The following is a 21,536-nucleotide window of genomic DNA, read 5'->3' on the forward strand; positions in this document are numbered from 1 at the left end:
TATCCCTATGCTCCCAGTTACATTTAGGAAATTCAACCGAAATATGCGCACATCACGTTTGGATACCTACGCTCTTGAAGATTCCACAGCTAACTGCTATATGGCTTAATACGTACAAAGCCTTACATGATAAATGGTAATAATAAGAGTTGTCTTTTTTTTTTTAATTATAATGCATTCTTGCATTACTTACATAATTTAAAAGTAAAGAATATGTTTGCGATTGCATTAATAACTCCCTGAACCCAACTACCTGCCAAGCGTGAGGGTCATTTATTACAACCCTTCCATCCCAAGAGCCCAGCACGGGATCCAGCAGTTAATGGCCTGGCTCTGAACACATGCTGCGGGGACCAGCCTGCCGATTCTCACCATTCCCCACACCCCAGGGAGATCCTAAAGTCAACATTCACCACACCATGCTAATTCTCCCTCAGATGACGCAGCTGCCAGCCATACAAAACGCAGGCGCGAGAAGGCGGTGCTCACTCCCGGCAGCCCCGCCTCCCGGGCTCCTAGACGTCATTGGGCAGCGCCGCTCAGTATCTGAAGGGCCTGCGATCTGCCTTCCGGAAGGGAATCCCGGCCGCTGACTATGGCGACCGTCGCAGAGCAGTGGGTCCTGGTGGAAATGGTCCAGGCGCTCTACGAGGTGAGCTTGGCGACTTCAGGGGCTTACGACCACACCCAACCCTGGGGAAGTGGGACGTTTTGTCTGGATTTTTGTGCTGAGGGCCTAGGCGGGCCTGGCCTAGTCACGCCCGGACCTTCGGCGTCGCTCCCTGGAAGGGCTCAGAGGCACATATTTCCCAGCGGCGGAATGTAGGGAGGCGCGGGTGGGAGCCGAACTGGGGGGTCTCGATTTGCTCTCCAGCTAGTGGAGAGCCCTCTCCAGGTCCTGTCCGGATACAGGAGAGAGACTAGTCAAAAGCCAGAACTGTTAAAACGGGAGAGATGGAAGTAGAATGGAAAATCTCAGTCTGGAGAGGTCCTAGGGAAGACAGGTCCTTGGAACTGTGGAGCAGATAATAGGGGAAAAAATAATAAGTTGGAGTTTGTTTTTGTTGGGAGGTAGCCGAATGATTTGTTGGAAAGGAAGCCGAATGATTTAGGAATGTGAAATAGCCATTCTTCCGCATACGTCCCATTTTCTGTCTTGGAGAGATACAACGACTTTAGTAAATCTTTGAAGAAAGATTAGTTAAGGGATGTTTTTTGAAAGGCCAGCCATTTCAGGTAGTAAGATAATATAAAATTTAAATGTCGTTCTTGTGTAAAACGTTCATTCGACATTTAGTGAGTTTCCCTGCACTGTACTGAGCTGTTCAGTGGCCACTAAACACATGTGGCTATTAAGCACTTGAAAAGTGGCGAGTACCGCTAAAGGAGTGAATTTTTCATTTACGTTAGATGTGTATTTAAGTAGTTTAATGGTGCTAGTGACTATAATATTGGGCAGCACAGATGTAAATGCTAGAAGCAGTGCAGTGTGCGAACAGGTAAAAGTCGCTGTGCTTATGAATCTCACATTCATGTAGAGTGAATCTCAGTTTCTTTCGATAATTTTCTTAAAACTTAATATTGCACTTACTGGCAGCGGTGATGATGAAAGATGCATCAGGACCCATCAGGACTTTTTGGAAAAAAAAACAAAACAAACAACAACAGTTAAGAAAGAGAATATGGCTTAGGAGATGTCCAACCATAGGTTAATCATAGTGACTGTGAAAGTCACTCAGTCTTGTCCCACTCTTTGCAACTCCCTGGAGTTCTCCAGGCCAGAATACTGGAGTGTGTAGCCTTTCCCTTCTCCAGGGGATCTTCCCAACCCAGGGATCAAACCGAGGTCTCACGCATTGCGGGCAGAATCTTTACCTGCTGAGTCACAAGGGAAGCCCAAGAATACAGGAATGGGTAGCCTATCCCTTCTCCAGCGGATCTTCCCCACCGAGAAATCCAGCTGGGGTCTCCTGCATTGCAGGCGGACTCTTTACCAACTGACCTATCAGTGACTAAGAAGAGCCAGTGAAATTTAAGATTTGTGTTTCAGAAATGAATGTAACTTCTACTGTATATTGTTGCTGCCTTTCTGAAGACTGCCTTCGATTGTGTAACTTCTCATGCCTTAGTCCTGACCATGAGTGAACCTTGAGAGGAGTCCTCCTGGATGTCTTTCCTAGGGAAGAAAAGAACCTGCATTTGTAATTTTTATTAATTCAGTAGACATTTCAGCTTTTCTTAGGATGATGTCTTTGTGGGGTGGAATGTTTAACTAGTGACTTGGATATTTGTTTGTCAGCTATAGCCCAATTATTGATAAAACCAAAAGGGTTTTTTTAGTAGAGCCCTTATTCTTAAATGAATTATATTCAGGAGGGATCAGCAAATTTTAAAAATAATCTTACAGAGATTTCTGGTTTTGCTTCTAATTTCTGTGTACCTTGGATGTAGAATTTAAGGAGTCTTGTTGTGTACCTATACATAGATAACATGTATGGAGTTTTAAAGGTACCTGTGCAGTGATCTGGAAGTTTATGTATGCATTTGTCAGCAGTTTCCCTGTCACCACCTCAGAATTTTTTGAACTACTGTGACTCATCACTTTCTGTCTAATGCTTTACAGTAGTTTGTATTTACATTTCTAAATACCTCTTTTAAATGACTTTCCAATGATAACCTATTGGAATACAGCACTCCATAACTGACTGATGGTGGTTTAGTTGATACCTGGAATCTTCTACATGCACTTCGTGTGTTTAGTTGTATAAAACATAAAAGTCGGCTAGCTTGGCCTTTATCCTGGAAATGTACAGTTGAAAAGAAAACCTGACATGGATAATTTCATTAAGGTAACTTTTTGCCTGCTGACATGGAAAACACTACATACTTTTGGGAAACTATGGTAGAAAAGAGACATGCTGTTTCTTTAAGCATTAATAAAGTCTTTCTGCCATGTTCCAAGGAGAATTTAAAGAGGCTTATCAGGGATACGAAAAATGTAGTAAGATGTGCAAAATTCTTTGAAAATTGTGGAAACTGGTTTCCAAATAATTCTCAGTTCATCAGTGATATGTGAAGGTGACAGAAAGCTTGTGACGCTGCAAAATGTTTGTTAGTTACAGTTGTTTCCTACCAGTAAAAATACAAATTACCTGAAGGATCTGATAGTTAATATTGTTTAATTATTGAAATTCTGTGTCAGATTTTATTTTAAAAATTAATTTTTATTCCTAAAGATGGTTTAAAGCTGCAGTTTTAGAGATTTTTCATGTTAGGAGACATGCCTTCTGTTAGAAATGGGAAATGGAATGAGCAGAAATAAAGTGAGCTTTGGAAGTAAATCTCCAGAAGTAATAAATAGGTTTTGTAAGGGTCATGGGTAGTAGTATATGCAGGTGCATTAAATTATATGTGCAGGTTTGGAAATATTTGTTTATTTCTTGTTTGTGTTTTACTTTTGTTTTTGACTCCTAGGCTCCTGCTTATCATCTTATTTTAGAAGGAATTTTAATACTCTGGATAATCAGACTTCTTTTCTCTAAAACTTACAAATTACAAGAACGATCTGATCTTACACTCAAGGTGAGAAGTTAAATTTCTATTTTATTATTTGGTGTATGATTATAGTTGTTGCTGCTGCTAAGTCACTTCAGTTGTGTCCGACTCTGTGTGACCCCATAGATGTCAGCCCCCCAGGCTTTCCCGCCCCTGGGATTCTCCAGGCAAGAACACTGGAGTGGGTTGCCATTTCCTTCTCCAATGCATGAAAGTGAAAAGTGAAAGTGAAGTCACTCAGTCATGTCTGACTCTTAGCAACCCCATGGACTGCGGCCTACCAGGCTCCTCCATCCATGGGATTTTCCAGGCAAGAGTACTGGAGTGGGGTGCCGTTGCCTTCTCCAATTATAGTTGCTACATCTTTCAAAAAGGACTTGTGGTGGCCCAACTATATATATATGTTAAAATGTTTCTGGAATGTAAGGAAAACGGGAATGAAATATCAGGGTAAACGAATTACAAGGAATCCAGGGATAAAGTAAGTGTCCAAAGGAGTACCATGTTACAGGCCTTTGTATTTTGCTAGAAGTAAACAGCAGTCTGGAAACGTACTAGATGCTGGAAGGGAGACTTGGGCTACTGCTGAAATGCCAGTGTCCACCTATGAGGTTTCATGAGTTGCTTGGGAAAAGCAGCACTGTTTCTGAAGTGTGAATGAACGTTTTCCCTGTGGTCTTCATAAAGGAGATTCAGAGTCGGAGAGAATCCTCTCCATCCCACCACTCTCCACCTTCACACCCCAAATTGAATTTTCATGTGTTCTGTATGGTAAAGAATCCAGCTCAAGCCCAAGTTCGGCAAACCTTAGGAAGAAGTGTCAAGAGGACTTTCAGTGCTGCCCTCTGGGGGCTGTTAGTATGGAGGACCAAGGGGTTTGTGGAATCCCCCACCTTCTCGTGTGGGTAGGAACACTGAGTAACTGTGCCCCAGGTATGAGAGGGGAAGAGCAGTTTTGACTGCAGCGTGGTTTCTGTGACTTTGATTGTTTCCCTGTCCAGCCTCTATAGCAATATGCCAGAATACTTAGAGACAAGTACAGTTAGAGGTGTTTTCCCACAAAAGTGCCTACAACTTCAGGAGTTCACAAGGCAGCGTTAAGTGTAGCACAAAGATGGACACTGCTCCTTTCTTTGCTTGCTGGAGCATTCACTGGAGAAGGTGCAAGTGGAATAGAATTACAGCAGTGTGGCAAGTGTTGCCTTGTTTTCACTGGCTGGCCCTTGCTATCTTGATCATTAATGTTTATCATGAGAGGGTCAGACAGTATCCCCTCTAGGGGATATGCAGCAAGTGACTCTTAGGGCAAATAAGTTTAGGAAAGCTGAGTAAAGCAAACTAAAGAGGTGTCTTGTTGCATGATTTCTTATATAAAAGGTTTTTTATACACCAGTGGCTATTTGAACCTCTGGAGAGATACCCTAAACTTGACCACGGATCCCCACCCCTGCCTTTTTTTATGGCACACTGATCCTTGTGGGATTAGTGTACCATAGAACACTCTTTTGATAGTATTACAGTAAGATTGAGTCCTCCAGCCCAGAAATCCTGTTTTCTTTTTTTCCCTTGGTATTTAGGAACTCCATGTGAATGATTACGTGGCCATGGAACAGATTTCTAGCCCAGCTGTTTAAGGGGTTGATCGTTCCTAATATTCTTAATTTAAGTTTAAGCATATAAGTCCACACAAATGTGCATTTTGAAAGAATAATGCCTAAACATAATTCTAGGATAACCCTCTAAAATCAAAGCTTACCTAGAGCAAGATTCAGTAGTCACTGACATCTTACCCTAAAAGCTGTGGAAGGAAAAAAAACAACTGTGTGAGCATTTCTAAAGCTTAACTTAATGGCAGCAAAGAACAAATGCCCTTCTCAGTTTTGCAGATGTGCAGAGTCTCTTGAATACCAGGCAATCTTGATTCTGAAATCTGTCTCCATGGTAGCGAGTGGACTGTGTATATGTATCACACGTGCTCTAGGCTTGTTCAGGCTACTGTTCTTCCATGCAGTTGATTTATTCAGCTAAGCATTTTTGAGTTCCTGAGCCTTAAGTGAGTATGCTCCTGGCCATGCCCTAGAGTTGTCTATTAGGAGAAACATACACAGAAGCATTTAACAGGAGTGTGGAAATAGAAATATTAAGAGTGGGCTTATCTAAGGCTAGAATTCCTGTCTCTGTCGTGTTCATCAGGTGTGCCTCATCTCATCGTATACATCCAGAGTACATTTTCAAAATTACACTGCCTTTTCTAGTTCAAGAAAGGATAGGAAACTCAAAATAGTCAAAATACCTGTAATGTAAGAAATAGCAGGTAAAAGGAATAAAGTGGCTTTCTGTGAGAAATTTCCAAACAACTAAATCCTATTATAATAATCATTATTAGAGAGTCTTTTGGTATATTTCAGTTGCTTCTGAATCCTTGCCAGTGGCTTATAGAAACAGTGCTTTGTAGTCTAGTTGATCCCTTCCTATGACTATCATGCCTATAAGAACCTAAGGTGTGGCTGTCTGTAATATTTTGCAAGAGGCTGAGGTCACTTAACCTGCAGTCGTGCTTCTTATCTTTGTATTGTAGACTTTTTGTTTTATCATCAGTAGCATTTATACTTCCTTCAGTGAAAAATTCTGAACAAAAATAAAATGAAAAAAAATTTTCCATCACCCAGGAAGTTTCATGGGAAAAGAGCCTTTAGTCTGAGTTGAGGAAAGAGGTAAGGGGTTAAGTGCACAAAACTCAGTGGTGATTTAGTGTCATTTCCAGCCACAGCGTCTGGACCTCTTTCTAGCAGCGTGTTCATTACGATGGCATCATTACAACAAACAGTTTAGATACTGCTAGAGTTGCTGTCCAGTAAGCAGCACTGCACTGTATTTTAACTGCTTTTCTCTTGTAGGAAAAGGAAGAATTGATTGAAGAGTGGCAACCAGAGCCTCTTGTTCCTCCTGTCTCAAAAGACCATCCTGCTCTCAACTACAACATTGTTTCAGGGTAAATTGGTTTTGTTAGTCAAGGGCTGATGTTTGGTTTCCTGAAAGTAAATTCAGCAAAGTATACGTTGGTTTATATAGTATTCCCTTTTTAACTGAAATAAGACGTTCAGAAACTTCTGGAGATCGGACATGCTCTTTAATAGTCTCCAGCTTGGGTTTCTCCAGCTTGGGTTTCAGAGTTTATCTCTTTAATACATATCTATTTTTCAAAGTAATACAGACATATAGTATTTCAGATGGTGAGACAGTGAAATGAAAAACAGCATTCCTCCTTGTTGCCACCTGGTTTGTTTCTGATTTTAGATCTGTTGTAGATCTTTATAAGTAGATAGTAATGGTATGCTTACACCACTGTTTCTTGATTGATTAGTATAGACAGACAGTCCCTGTTGACTCTCACAGTATGAATTATGAAACTTCAACTCACACTAGTCCCTCCTGGCTTCCAGTGTTTTATCTGTTTATATTTTTAGTTCTTCTGTTTCAGTATAGAGAAAATATTAGACACATAGTATCCATCATCAAGAAGTAATAGGTATTAACATTTTGCTGTTTACTTCAAATCTGTTTTTTAAAAGAAATAGAGCATTAGAAATATAGTTGATCCTTGAACAGTATGGTAGGGGTGCTGACCCTCCATGAAGTCAAAAACGTACAACTAAATTACAGTCAGCCCTCCAGATACATGGTTTTAACACATCCCTCCAGATAGTGGTTTTACTACTATTTACAATCTCAAAGTTGGTGGATGTTCCTTTGCTTATATTTATGCTTTTACAACAATATGCCTGTTGCCATGAAAGTTTTCAGTATTTGTTTATAAAATACGATGCAGCATATTCTCTTGAGAGAGCTTCCCAGGTGGTTTAGTGGTAAAGAATCTGCCTGCCAGTGCAGCTGATGCAGGACATGTGGGTTCAGTCTCTGGGTCAGGAAGATCCCCTGGAGAAGGAAATGGCAACCTACTCCAGTATTCTTGCCTGGGAAATCCCATGGACAGAGGAGCCTGGAGGGCTGCAGTCCATTAGGTCGAAAAGAATCAGACACCACTGAGCAACATTCTCCTGAGACTGTCCTACTTCTGGTCTGACATGGGAGAGGCTTGTATTCTTCACTTTGGTGAATTTCTTTGGTCTTATGAAAGTTTTACTTGTTCTTAAATCAAACTTACCAATCATTAATGTTATGATCATAAAATCCTTTCTACCACAGACGTCTAATTTGCCTGTTTTCTGTATGACAGTCACTTGTCACAACGTAATTGGTTGAATAATCCATTTTTTACCTACTGATTGGAAATTTCCCTACTTTTATATGTCATGTTCATCACTCAGTCGTGTCGAACTCCTTTTTCATATCCTTCTCCAGGGGATCTTTCTGACCCAGGGATCGAACCTGGGTCTCCTGCATTGCAAGTAGATTTGTTACCATCTGAGCTACCAGGGAAGCCTTCTTAGGTTTAGTTCCCTTATATAAGATCTATTTCTGGCTTTATTTCTGTTCTTTGGTATATTTGTTCTCCCTGTGCCAGAACCTCGTTTATGTTGTTCAGTCGCTAAGTCATATCCAACTCTTTGCAACCCCATAGACTACAGAACACCAGGTTTCCCTGTACTTCACTATCTCCCTAAGTTTGCTTAAATTCATGTCCATTGAGTCAGTGATGCTGTCTAACCACCTCATCCTCTGCTGCCCCCTTCTCCTTTTACCTTCAGTCTCTCCCAGCATCAGGATCTTTTCCAGTGAGTTGGCTTTTCGAATCAGGTGGCAAAGTATTGAAGCTTCAGCTTCAACATAAGTCCTTCCAATGAATATTCAGGGTTGATTTCCTTTAGGATTGACTGGTTTGATCTCCCTGCAGTCCAAGAGATTCTCAAGAGTCTTACCCAGCACCATAATTCAAAAGCGTCAATTCTGGGAAGCTCAGCTTTCTCTTATGGTCCAACTCCAGATCCATACACAACTGCTGGAAAAACCATAGCTTTGACTATACGGACCTTTGTCGGCAAAATGATGTCTCTGCTTTTTATATACCGTCTAAGTTTCTCATAGATTTTCTTTCAAGAAGCAACATCTTTTAACTTCATAGCTGCAGACACTGTCCACAGTGATTTTACAGCCCAGGAAAACAAAATTTGTCAGTGCTTCCACTTTTTACCCTTCTGTTTGCCATGAAGTGATGGGACCAGATTCCATGATCTTAATTTTTGAATGTTGAGTTTCAAGCTGGCTTTTTCATTCTCCTCTTTCACCCTCATCAAGAGGCTCTTTAGTTCCTCTTTACTTTCTGCCATTAGAGTGGTATCATCTGCATATTTGAAGTTGTTGGTATTTCTCCCAGCAATCCTGGTTTCTGCTTGTGGTTCAACGAGCCTGGCATTTTGCATAATGTATTCCACATATAAGTTAAATAGGCAGGCTGACAATACAGCCTTGTTGTATTCCTCTCCCAATTTTGAACCAATCCATTATTCCGTGTCTGGTTCTAATTGTTGCTTCTTGACCTGCATACAGGTTTCTCAGGAGACAGGTGTGGTGGTCTGGTCTGTTTAAGAATTTTCCACAGTTTGTTGTGATCTACACAGTCAAAGGCTTTAGCATAGTCAATAAAGCAGAAGTAGATTTTTTTTTCTTAGAACTCTCTTGCTTTCTCTATGACCCAACAGATATTGGTAATGTGATCTCTGGTTCCTTTGCCTTTTCTAAATCCAGCTTATGTATCTAGATTCATGTACTGCTGAAGCCTCCCTTGAAGGATTTTGAGCATAACCATGCTAGCACGTGAAATGAACTCAGTGTTAGGGTAGTTTGAACATTCTTTGGTATTGCCCTTTTTTGGGATTGGAATGAAAACAGACCTTTTCCCATTTTGTGACCACTGCTGAGTTTTCCAAATTTGCTGACATATGAGTGCAACACTTTAACAGCATGATCTTTTAGGATTTGAAGTAGTTCAGCTGGAATTCCATCACTTCCACTAACTTTGTAGTAATGCTTGCAAAGGCCCTCTTGACTTTACACTCCAGGATGTCTAGTTCTATGCCAGTGACCACACCATCGTGGTTATCCGGGTCAAGACCTTTTTGTGTAGTTCTTCCATACATTCTTGCTCAGTTTACTTCAGTTCAGTCGCTCAGTCATTTCCGACTCTTTGCAACACCATGAATTGCAGCACGCCAGGCCTCCCTGTCCATCACCAACTCCCGGAGTTCACTCAAACTCACGTCCATAGAGTCTGTGATGCAATCCAGCCATCTCATCCTCTGTCGTCCCCTTCTCCTCCTGCCCCCAATCCCTCCCAGCATCAGAGTCTTTTCCAATGAGTGAACTCTTCACATGAGATGGCCAAAGTACTGGAGTTTCAGCTTTACCGTCGTTCCTTCCAAAGAACACCCAGGACTGATCTCCTTCAGAATGGACTGGTTGGATCTCCTTGCAGTCCAAGGGACTCTCAAGAGTCTTCTCCAACACCACAGTTCAAAAGCATCAATTCTTCGGCGCTCAGCCTTCTTCACAGTCCAACTCTCACATCCATACATGACCACAGGAAAAACCATAGCCTTGACTAGACGGACCTTTGTTGGCAAAGTAATGTCTCTGCTTTTGAATATGCTATCTAGGTTGGTCATAACTTTCCTTCCAAGGAGTAAGCGTCTTTTCATTTCATGGCTGCAGTCACCATCTGCAGTGATTTTGGAGCCTAAATAAATAAAGTCTGACACTGTTTGCACTGTTTCCCCATCTATTTCCCATGAAGCGATGGGACCAGATGCCATGATCTTAGTTTTCTGAATTATGAGCTTTAAGCCAACTTTTTCACTCTCCTCTTTCACTTTCATCAAGAGGCTTTTGAGTTCCTCTTCACTTTCTGCCATAAGGGTGGTGTCATCTGCATATCTGAGGTTATTGATATTTCTCCCGGCAATCTTGATTCAGCTTGTGTTTCTTCCAGCCCAGCGTTTCTCATGATGTACTCTGCATAGAAGTTAAATAAGCAGGGTGACAATATACCGCCTTGATGTACTCCTTTTCCTATTTGGAACCAGTCTGTTGTTCCATGTCCAGTTCTAACTGTTGCTTCCTGACTTGCCTACAGGTTTCTCAAGAGGCAGGTCAGGTTGTCTGGTATTCGCATCTCTCAGAATTTTCCACAGTTTATTGTGATCCACACAGTCAAAGGCTTTGGCATAGTCAATAAAGCAGAAATAGATGTTTTTCTGGAACTCTCTTGCTTTTTCCATGATCCAGTGGATGTTGGCAGTTTGATCTCTGGTTCCTCTGCCTTTTCTAAAACCAGCTTGAACATTTGGAAGTTCACGGTTCACATATACCTGAAGCGTGGCTTGGAGAATTTGAGCACTACTTTACTAGTGTGTGAGATGAGTGCAATTGTGTGGTAGTTTGAGCATTCTTTGGCATTGCCTTTCTTTGGGATTGGAATGAAAACTGACCTTTTCCAGTCCTGTGGCCACTGCTGAGTTTTCCAAATTTGCTGGCATATTGAGTGCAGCACTTTCATAGCATCATCTTTTAGGATTTGAAATAGCTCAACTGGCATTCCATCACCTCCACTAGCTTTGTTCATAGTGATGCTTCCAGAGGCCCACTTGACTTCACATTCTAGGATGTCTGGCTCTAGGTGAGTGATCACACCATTGTGATTATCTTGGTTGTGAAGATCTTTTTGTATAGTTCTTCTGTGTATTCTTGCCATCTCTTCTTAATATCTTCTGCTTCTGTTAGGTCCATGCCATTTCTGTCCTTTATCGAGCCCATCTTTGCATGAAATGTTCCCTTGGTATCTCTAATTTTCTTGAAGAGATCTCTAGTCTTTCCTATTTTGTTGTTTTCCTCTATTTCTTTGCATTGATCGCTGAGGAAGGCTTTTTTATCTCTCCTTGCTATTCTTTGGAACTCTGCATTCAGATGTTTGTATCTTTCCTTTTCTCCTTTGCTTTTCACTTCTCTTCTTTTCACAGCTATTTGTAAGGCCTCCTCAGACAGCCATTTTGCTTTTTTTAATTTCTTTTCCATGGGGATGGTCTTGATCCTTGTCTCCTGTACAGTGTCGCAAACCTCAGTCCATAGTTCATCAGGCACTCTATCTATCAGATCTGTTTCTCACTTCCACTGTATCATCATAAGGGATTTGATTTAGGTCATACCTGAATGGTCTAGTGGTTTTCCCCACTTTCTTCAGTTTAAGTCTGAATTTGGCAATAAGGAGTTCATGATGTGAGCCACAGTCAGCTCCCAGTCTTGTTTTTGCTGACTGTATAGAGCTTCTCCATCTTTGGCTGCAAAGAATATAATCAGTCTGATTTCGGTGTTGACCATCTGGTGAAGTCCACGTGTAGAGTCTTCTCTTGTGTTGTTGGAGGGGGGTGTTTGGTATGACGAGTGCATTCTCTTTACAAAACTCGATTAGCCTTTTCCCTGTTTCATTCCGTATTCCAAGGCCAAATTTGCCTGTTACTCCAGGTGTTTCTTGACTTTCTACATTTGCATTCCAGTCCCCTATAATGAAAAGGACATCATTTTTGGGTGTTAGTTCTAAAAGGTCTTATGGATCTTCATAGAACCGTTCAACTTCAGCTTCTTCAGCATTACTGGTTGGGGCATGGACTTGGATTACTGTGGTATTGAATGGTTTGCCTTGGAAACGAACAGAGATCATTCTTTCGTTTTTGAGATTGTATCCAAGTACTGCACTTTGGACTCTTGTTGACCATGATGGCTACTCCATTCCTTCTAAAGGATTCCTGCCTGCAGTAGTAGATATAATGGTCATCTGAGTTAAATTCACCCATTCCAGTCCATTTTAGTTCACTGATTCCTAGAATGTCGACATTCACTCTTGCCATCTCCTTGCTACCTCTTCTTAATCTCTTCTGCTAATGTTAGGTCCTTATTGTTTCTCTGCTTTATCCTGCCCATCTTTTCATGAAATGTTTCCTTGATATCTTCTGTTTTCTTGAAGAGATCTCTAGTCTTTCCCATTGTACTGTTTTCCTCTGTTGCTTTGCGTTGTTCATTTTAGAAGCCCTTATCTCTTCATGTTGTTTTCTGGAACTCTGCATTCAGTTGGGCATATCTTTTCCTTTCTCCCTTGCCTTTTGCTAATCTTGCGTTAGCTATTTGTGAAGCCACCTCAGACAACCACTTTGCCTTCTTGCATTTCTTTTTCTTTTGGATAGTTTTTGACACCGCCTCCTGTACAGTGTTACAAACCTCCGTCCACAGTGTTATTTGTTCTTCTTATGCCAGAACTTCATTTATACCACTAGGTTAATAATAGGTCTTGGCTAGCATGGATCCTTAACCTTCTTATTCTTCAGAATTGTCTAGGCTGTTTTTTGACTCTTCACTAATAGTTTAGGTTTAGCTGATCAGATTTCACCAGAAAATGAATTTGAACTTTCGACTAGTAATGCATTGAATTTGTGGATTAATTTGGAAAGAATTGGCATATTGCTAATACTGAATCTCATCACCATGTATCTTGTGTATAACTTGTATATTTAGGTCTTTCATGTTTCTGAGAAAAGTTGGATAACGTTTTTCATAAAGATTTTGCTTAACTTTTCGTACTTTTTGTTTTGAAACATGATAGATTCCCATGAAGTCATAAGAAATAATACAGATAGATTCCATATACCCTTCATTATGTCCCCCAGTGGTAACATCTTGCTTAACTGTAGTACAGTATCACAGCCAGGAAATTGACGTTGCATATCTTTTAATAGCTTTATCTCTAGATACCAGAGAGTTTTCATTTCTGTCATGAAGAGCATCATTTTCTTCTTGTTTCTGTGTTATTACACTGGCTGGGATACTTTGTATGCAGTGTTGAATAGGAGTGGTAACAAAGACTTCTGTGTCCTGTTCCTGATAGCTTTTAAGGGATAACCTGTATGGTGTTACAGGCCTTCCTTTCTCATCCTAATTTGCTAAGGGAACTTTTTGTTAGTTTTAAAATCAGAGTATTAAATTTTATTAAATCTGTTGAGATGATTGTGACTCTTCTCCTCTAATCCATTACTGTTTTAAATTGTACTGGTTGATTTTTTTACAGTAATTAAGCATATACATAAAATTTCTCGAGGAAATTGCAAGCAGCCACACCACTCATCGTCACTCAGATTCTAGCTTGGTAGACTTGCAGAAAGATGGAGATTTACCCTCTGGAAAGGCTAAATATAAATGAAAAGTCCGAAGGATGTGTTAGGGAACGGGTGCCCTTCTGAAAACAGAATGTAAGTAAAATGTTTATAATGAATAGTAGGATGCTGATCCCATTTCCTCCATCTCAGCTCTTAGAGAAAGTTGGAAACCAGATTTATACCTCATATATACCAAAGGAGTTCTCTTTGGTGAAACTCGAAGTCAAGAGAATAAACACAGAAAATTTTGAGCTTAGGGTTTCCACAGATGAACTCGTGTCTGATTATTATAGAGTGAAGCCCACTGTGAGTCAAGAAGCCAGGCCTATTTACACAGTGCTTCAATTAGCTTCCCTGTGGCTCATATGGTAAAGAATCTGCCTGTAATAAGAGAGACTTGGGTTCAATCCCTCGGTCAGGAAGAACCCTTGGAGAATGGCTACCCACTCCAGTAATTCTTGCCTGGAGAATTCCATGGACAGAGCTGCCTGGCAGTCTACAGTCCATGGGATTGCAAAGAATCGTTCATGACTGAGCAACTAACAGTTTCACTTTTTTTCTTTCTGGTTAGCATTTCAGTGTCTTATTCTTAAAAATGGGTGGACAACCTTAAATTATGGTCCATTGATTTTCAACAAAGTGCCAAGACAATTCAGTAGGGAAAGAATAGTCTTTTTTGGCGAATGGTGATGGCACAACTGGATAGACATGTGTAAAAGAATGATGACAGACCTCAGACTCACAACATGTGTGAAAATTAGCTCAGAATTAATCACAGGCCCAAATTTAAGGGCAAAAATTATAAATTCTTAGTAGAAGAAAGAAAACAAAAGAGTAATTCTTTGTAATCTTGGGTTGGGCAAAGATTTTTAGATATGACACAAAAAGCACAAGCAGCCAAAGGAAAAATAAACTGCAATTCATTAAAATTAAAAACACTTGTGTTTCAAAGTCCACTGTCAGAGAAATAATACAAAACCCTGCAAAATGGGAGAAAATATTTTCAAGTCATTTATTTGTTAAGGGGCTAGTATCCAAAATATATATTAGAAAACTCTTACAACTTAGTGATAGATAAACCCTATTTAAGCATGACTATTTGGTTAATTTTTATTAATTGTTGGGGTTTTTTTTTTGTTTTTTGGTTTTTTTTGCTAATATTTGGTACTTTTAGTATCAGTATTAGAAAACGAGTTTAGTCTTTTCTTTTCCCTTACTATGCTGGCCCGGTTTGGTATCAGAAATTTAGTAGTCTTGTAATTTTCTTGGCAATAATATGTATTTGTTGTTTGTTCTGTTGAGCATAGATTTTTAATCATGAATTTAATGTCTTCAGTGAGTTTGTAAAACCGTTTCTATTTCCTTTATGAGTAAGTTTTGGTTATTGTTATTTAGTAATTGTTCATTTCTTGTGTTTTCAAATGCTTTTGCATGAAGTAGTTCATAGAATTTTCTCAAACAGTTATATGTAAAAAAAAAAATATATATATATATATGTGTGTGTGTGTGTTAGTCACTTAGTCGTGTCCAACTCTTTGTTATCCCATGGACTAAAAAAAAAAAATATATATATATGAAATATATATATGTGTGTGTTAGTCACTTAGTCGTGTCCAACTCTTTGTTATCCCATGGACTATAGCTCGCCAGACTCCTCTGTCCATGGGATTCTCCAGGCAAGAATGCTGGAGTGGATTGCCATTTCCTTCTCCAGGGCATCTTCCTGACTCAGGGATCAAATCCAGGTCTCCTGCATTGCAGGCAGATTCTTTATCATCTAAGCTATAAGGAAGTCCTCCTCATATGTAAAATAATATATATGCTATATATATATACACACACACAACTTTATATACAGATGTGTAGAACAACACATCTGTGGGGTTTGTGTCTGCATTACAGTCATCTGTGTCTCCTTTCTCACTCAGATTTGCTAAAGGTTTGTCCTCTGGTTTAGTTCAGTCTCTGTTTTATTTTCTTCATTTTGGGCCTTTCTTGCAGGCACAGGTATTGACCTCCTCTTCAGCACTGCTCTCATCAGCACTCATGTAAGACAGCATTCTCATTTGCTTTTTTCTTGGTTTCCTTTATCCCCAGCACCTGCATCTGTTCTCCACCAGTAATGGATCTCACTGTAATGCTTGTATTTTACTTTCTTTTATTATTTTATGTCATTAAAAACATGTATTTTATTATTTTTAGCATGTATAGATTCTTGAAACTATTTTTAATGTTTTATGAATGTGTTTTTAATTTTGTGCTCTAGACTCCATTCTGATTTTTTTTTAAACAAGTTTTCTACTCAACACAATTTTTCGACAAATGTTTGAGTTCCTGCTGTGTTCAAGGAATATGCTGAGTATGTGCAGTAATCAAAATCTTAGTTCTCTTAGGCCAGGCAGATCAAAAATGAAGTAAATATAGTGTTAGCTGGTGTTGAGTGGTGTAAAGAAATATGCGGCAGCACAGAGAGGTGGAATTGCTAAGTGTACTTCTCATTTCTTTTGACTGGTACATATTATTCTGCTGTATATGGCTACCATGTTTTACTTAGCCATTTTCCTTGTGATATATACCTCAGCTGCCTCTACTCCCCACTGCTACAAACAGTGTGGTTATTAAACCTGATTGACATCCTGTTGTGGACCTGTTTGAGTCTCTCTAGGGGTGTGGGCCCAGCAGGAGAATCATGATGTAGGAAAGTCCCAGAGGGAAATGAGACAGGCGTATACCAGTACCCAATTCCTGGACAACATTGTTTTATTTTGCATTTCTCTGATTATTTGAGCCATTAAGTATAATTTTATCTACTTATTAGCTGTTGGGGCTTTTCTCTTCTGTGAATGCCTACTAGTATCTTCTACTTCTTTTTCTACCTAATTCCCAGCCTACTTTTCAATTATCAGGAATCCCCATTATTGTGTAGATTTTAATTCTTGATCAGTTCTTGTGTAGTGATTTATTACAATGATTCTAAGAAACTTTTTTTTTTCTTTCTATTTTAAGATCTCTGAAATGGATATGAATCTTACAGCTGCTGGGAGTCATTCTTACCTGGGGGCAGTTGGGGTGGTATCGTTTCTTAGCACTGATGAACTTGGTCATGGCTGTACTCACTGCCAACACCTCAGTTGAGTTACGTGGCCATAGGTCGTATAAGACAGCTGATGGAAGGAGAAATGCTCAGATTCCTCTAGACGGATGAACAGAGGCTGTTGGGACTATGGCTTTGAGCATTCCTTTGTCAAATTCCTGCTGCCTTTGGATAATAAGAGCTTACTTTCTAGAAACACGTGATTCAGTTGAGGAAAGATTAAATTAGGAGTTTAGTCCAATAGGAAAGTTCCAGCACGAAATTTAGAGAATGGGTGACTTGTCAGGTAATCTCAGAGATAATAGCAGAGCATCCTCCTAAGCAATACCAGGATACTCCTGTTAGCAGGGATTTGAATACCTGTGATATCCATGATGTAGCAGGGAGCAGTCAGTCAGAACTGCTGACTAAAAATTAGGAATGTCTTAACTGATTCATCTTGTTTATATTTTTCCATACATAGGTGCGAAAGTAGAATGACAAAAATCTGTGTCAGGAATGCCTTTTCATTAAATATAACCTGAAACACATATAATAAGAAAACTGTCATTACATTTTAATTGGCCATGTCTTTCTTCCTTAGTGGTAGATAAAATACAGTTGATGCCATCTTGCATTCATGAAATACAACAAATTTCTATCACCCATCTGTTCGTTTTGTCTGTGGTATCTTCATTGAACCAAAATTCTTAGTTTTGACTTAGTCACATCCATCCATTTTAGCCTCATGGTTTGTGTTTGGAGACTTGCTCTAGAAATCATTTCCTATTCTGAGGTCACAAAGACTTTCTAAATTTTCTTCTGTTACCTTTTTCAGAGTACTTTTTAGGCTTTTAAAATGCCTGGAATTCACCTTTGTATATGGTTATTCAATTTTATTTTTTCCCATTGAGAACAAAATATGTGTAACTTAGTGGGTGCAGCTGCTGCTGTTTGCAGGTATTTATATATAGGCATACCTCATTTTATTGCACTTTGCTTTGTTGTATTCCTGTGTGTGTGTATGTGTGTGTGTGTGTGTATGTGTGTGTGTGTGTGTGTGTGTGTGTGCACGCACTCGGTCATGTCCAACTCTTTGCGACCCCATGGACTATATAGCCTACCAGGCTCCTCTGTCCATGGAATTTTCCAGGCAAGAATATTGGAGCAGGTAGCCGTTTCCTGCTCCACGGGATCTTCCCAACCCAGGGATCAAACCCACGTCTCATGTGTCTCCTGCATTGGCAGGTGGATTCTTTACTACTCTACCACTTGGGAATTCCATTGCACTCCCATAGATACTGCATTTTTTACAAATTAAAAGTTTGTGGCAACCTTGTATTGTCAGATGATGGTTGTCATTTGTTAGCAATAAAGTATCTTTTAAAAATTAGAAAATAATTTTTTTTAGTTTTATTAAGATATACTTGACATATAGCACTGTTTAAGGTGTATAGCATGATTTGACTTACATAGATCATGAATTGATTACCACATTAAGTTTAGTGAACATACATCATCTCATACAGATTCAAAATTAAATAACAATTTTTTTTTCCTTCTGAGGAAAACAAGTTTTACTCTCAACAGTTTTCATATATAATTTAACATCAGTGTTAACTATATTTGTCATGTTGTACATGCAGTGCAGGCAGATTCTTTGCGATCTGAGCCACCAGGGAAGCTTGTTACATCCCCAGTACTTAATTATCTTATAACTGGGAGTTTGTACCTTTTGATCACCTTAATCCAATACCCCCTCTCCCTAACCTGCCTCTGGTAACCACAAATCTGATCTCTTTTCCTGTGAGTTTGTTTCTTTTTGAAGTGTGATTGACTTAAAACACTATATTAGTTCCTGGTATACAACATGGTGATTTTATATTTGTATACATTTCAGAATGATCACAATGATGAATCTAATTACCATTTATCACCATACAAAGATACAACAATAATCATTAAGTGTATTCCCCACACTGTGCATTTCATATCCATGACTCATTTATTTTATAATTGAAAATTTGTACCTATGAATCTTCCTCACCCGTTTTTTCTCATTCCCCCAGCCTCCCTTCCCTCTGGCTATGACTCTGCTTCTCTGTGACTGCTTCTGTTTTGTTATGTTTGTTCATTTGTTTTGCTTTTCAGATTCCACATGTAAGTAAAATCATACATATTTGTCTTTCTCTGACTTATTCCACTCAGCATAATACCCTGTAGATCTATTCACGTTCTCACAAGTGGCAAGATTTTGTTCTTTATTTTTTGGCTGAGTAATACTCCTCCTTACATCTTCTTTTTCCATACTGATGGGCACTCAGATTGCTTTCGTATCTGGGCTATTGTAAATAATGCTGAAATAAACATAAGCGTGGAAAAATATTTGCTAATGAGTGCTTTTGTTTTCTTTAAATAAATACCCAGGGTTGGAATTGCTATATTATATGATAGCTCCATTTTTAATTTTTGAAGTGATTCCATGCTATCTTCCATAGTTGCTGTACCAATTTGCATTCCCACAAATAATGCATGAGGGTTCCTTTTTCTTCACATCCTTGCCAACACTGGTTATTTGTCTTTTTAATGATAACTCTTCTGACAGGTATGAGGTGGTATTTCATCGTTGTTTTGTGTTTTCCTGATGATTAGTGATGTTGAGTATCTTTTGTGCCTGTTAGCCATCTGTATGTTTTCTTTGGAAAAATATCTATTTAGATTCCTTGCTCATCCTTGTCTTGTTCCTAATCTTAAAGGAAATGCTTTCAGTTTTTCACAGTTGAGTATATTAGCTGTGGGCTTGCTCCGTGTGAACTTTATTATGTTGAGGTGTGTTCCCTCTGTACTCACTTTGTTGAGAGTATTTTTATCATAAATGGATGTTAAATTTTGTCAAAACTTTGTCTCCTTGTTGAGATGATCATGATTTTTATTCTTCAGTTTGTTAATATGGTAGGTCATGTTGATAGATTTTTGGATATTGAACCATCCTCGCATCCTTGGGATGAATTTCACTTGATCATGGTGTATGATCCTTTTAATGTATTGTTTGATTCAGCTTGCTGATATTTTGTTGAGGATTTTTGCATCTATGTTCATCAATGATACCGGTCTATAATGTCCTTTTTGTGTGAAATTTCTGTGATTTTTCGTGTGTGACATTTTATTCTTTATACTATGGAATTTGCATGTTCTTTTTCTATGTCCTTTAAGTGTAAGGTTGTCATTTATCTGAGGGATTTTTTGTTTCTTGAGATACTCTTGTATTGCTTTAAACTTGCAACAGCATTCTTCCATCTGGCCACCAGAGCTACATGTTCTGAGCATGCCCTGTGTGTGCTAAGTGAGTCTGTTTCAGTGGACTGACTCCTATGGATACTTGGTAGCCATGGCTGGTCCTTGGTCTAGTTGGTTACCACAGAAGTTGTGCAGAAGATGTTGGCCCCTGATGGGCATGTCCAGATCCTGCACAGCTGGCTACATGGCTAGTGGAGTCCCAGTCCTGGTGCCAACCCGCTGGTGGGTGGGCCCAGGTTACGAAGTAGCTGACTGAAGGCCAGGAGCCCCAGAGCTAGTGTTTACCTAGTGTTGGTGGGCAGGTTTAGTCTTGGGGTTCCTGCAGCTCATGGCGTCCTATGACAGCCTGCCTGCTAGTAGGTGGGACTGTGTTTCCGCCCATCTCATCCCTTGGCCTGGCATTTCCCAGTACTAGTGCTGACTGGCTGGTAGACAGAGCTCAGTTTCAGTGCTAATAAGCTAGAGTGGGATTTCCAAAATGGCACTTGTCAGCAGCCGTGTTGCCATGTATGATGATCTCCCAAAATGATGGCTGCCACTATCTCTGTCTCCATATTAAGTCCCATTTGCCTCCTGCCTCTCTGGGAGGCTCTCTTAAGATCAGTGAGTAGGTCCTTTCATATTACTGATTCTGCCCTCCATTCTGGAATGTTTGAGATTTTTGTGTGCAGCCCTTGTCTACATGGATATTTTGCTTTTTCATGTTCTTGTGGGTGCCAGCTCCACCACCTCAGGAAATTTTATGAAACTTCAGTTTTGTGAAACTAAAGAAGTCCTAGGAGTTGGGAAGGCAATGGCAACCCACTCCAGTACTCTTGCCTGGCAAATCCCATGGACAGAGGAGCCTGGTAGGCTGCAGTCCATGGGGTCACTAGGAGTTGGACACAACTGAGCGATTTCACTTTCACTTTTCACTTTCATGCATTGGAGAAGGAAATGGCAACCCACTCCAGTGTTCTTGCCTGGAGAATCCCAGGGACAGGGGAGCCTGGTGGGCTGCCGTCTCTGGGGTCGCACAGAGTCGGACATGACTGAAGCGACTTAGCAGCAGCAGCAGCAGCAGCAGAAATTGGGAAAACAAGTGACATAGTAGATTTAGAATCATAGTGGATGATTTGAAAGAGAAAAAGCCCTTGAAGCCATAGAGAAGAAAGAAGATAGTTAATGAGCACTTTTTATAATGACAATTTGAGCCATAGCTTCTCACCCCACTTTATAGATGAAGAAACAGGCTCATGGAGGCCAAGTGACACCCCTGAGTTTCTGAAGCCGTCACTAGCCACAATGCAGACAGAATCTGCCTGACTGATCTACAGCTGTTCTTTTCAGAGTCTTGTATGAGTTCATCTGCTTTTGTTAATTTACTTCTAGTAGTCATTCTTTTCCTTCCCTGGATTCCCAGCATTTTTTCATTATTTTTCTCACAGAAAACTAGTTCTGTTAGAATATACTGG

General features: G+C 39.8%; 1 protein-coding gene across 2 annotated transcripts in view; it reads left to right on the forward strand.

Moving 5' to 3' along the window:
* The first annotated feature begins 515 nt into the window (after positions 1 to 515).
* SPTLC1 (serine palmitoyltransferase long chain base subunit 1) overlaps positions 516 to 21,536 on the forward strand; it is a 66,127-nt gene continuing 45,106 nt past the window's right edge. For both annotated transcript variants that reach the window (XM_061426273.1, XM_061426274.1), the window contains exons 1-3: positions 516 to 652; positions 3,475 to 3,582; positions 6,453 to 6,547. In XM_061426273.1, the coding sequence (XP_061282257.1) occupies positions 596 to 652; positions 3,475 to 3,582; positions 6,453 to 6,547 (260 nt within the window). In that variant the 5' untranslated portion in view covers positions 516 to 595. The remainder of the gene's footprint in view (positions 653 to 3,474; positions 3,583 to 6,452; positions 6,548 to 21,536) is intronic.

This window comes from Bos javanicus, chromosome 8 (genome assembly GCF_032452875.1).
Source record: "Bos javanicus breed banteng chromosome 8, ARS-OSU_banteng_1.0, whole genome shotgun sequence".
NCBI lineage: Eukaryota > Metazoa > Chordata > Mammalia > Artiodactyla > Bovidae > Bos > Bos javanicus.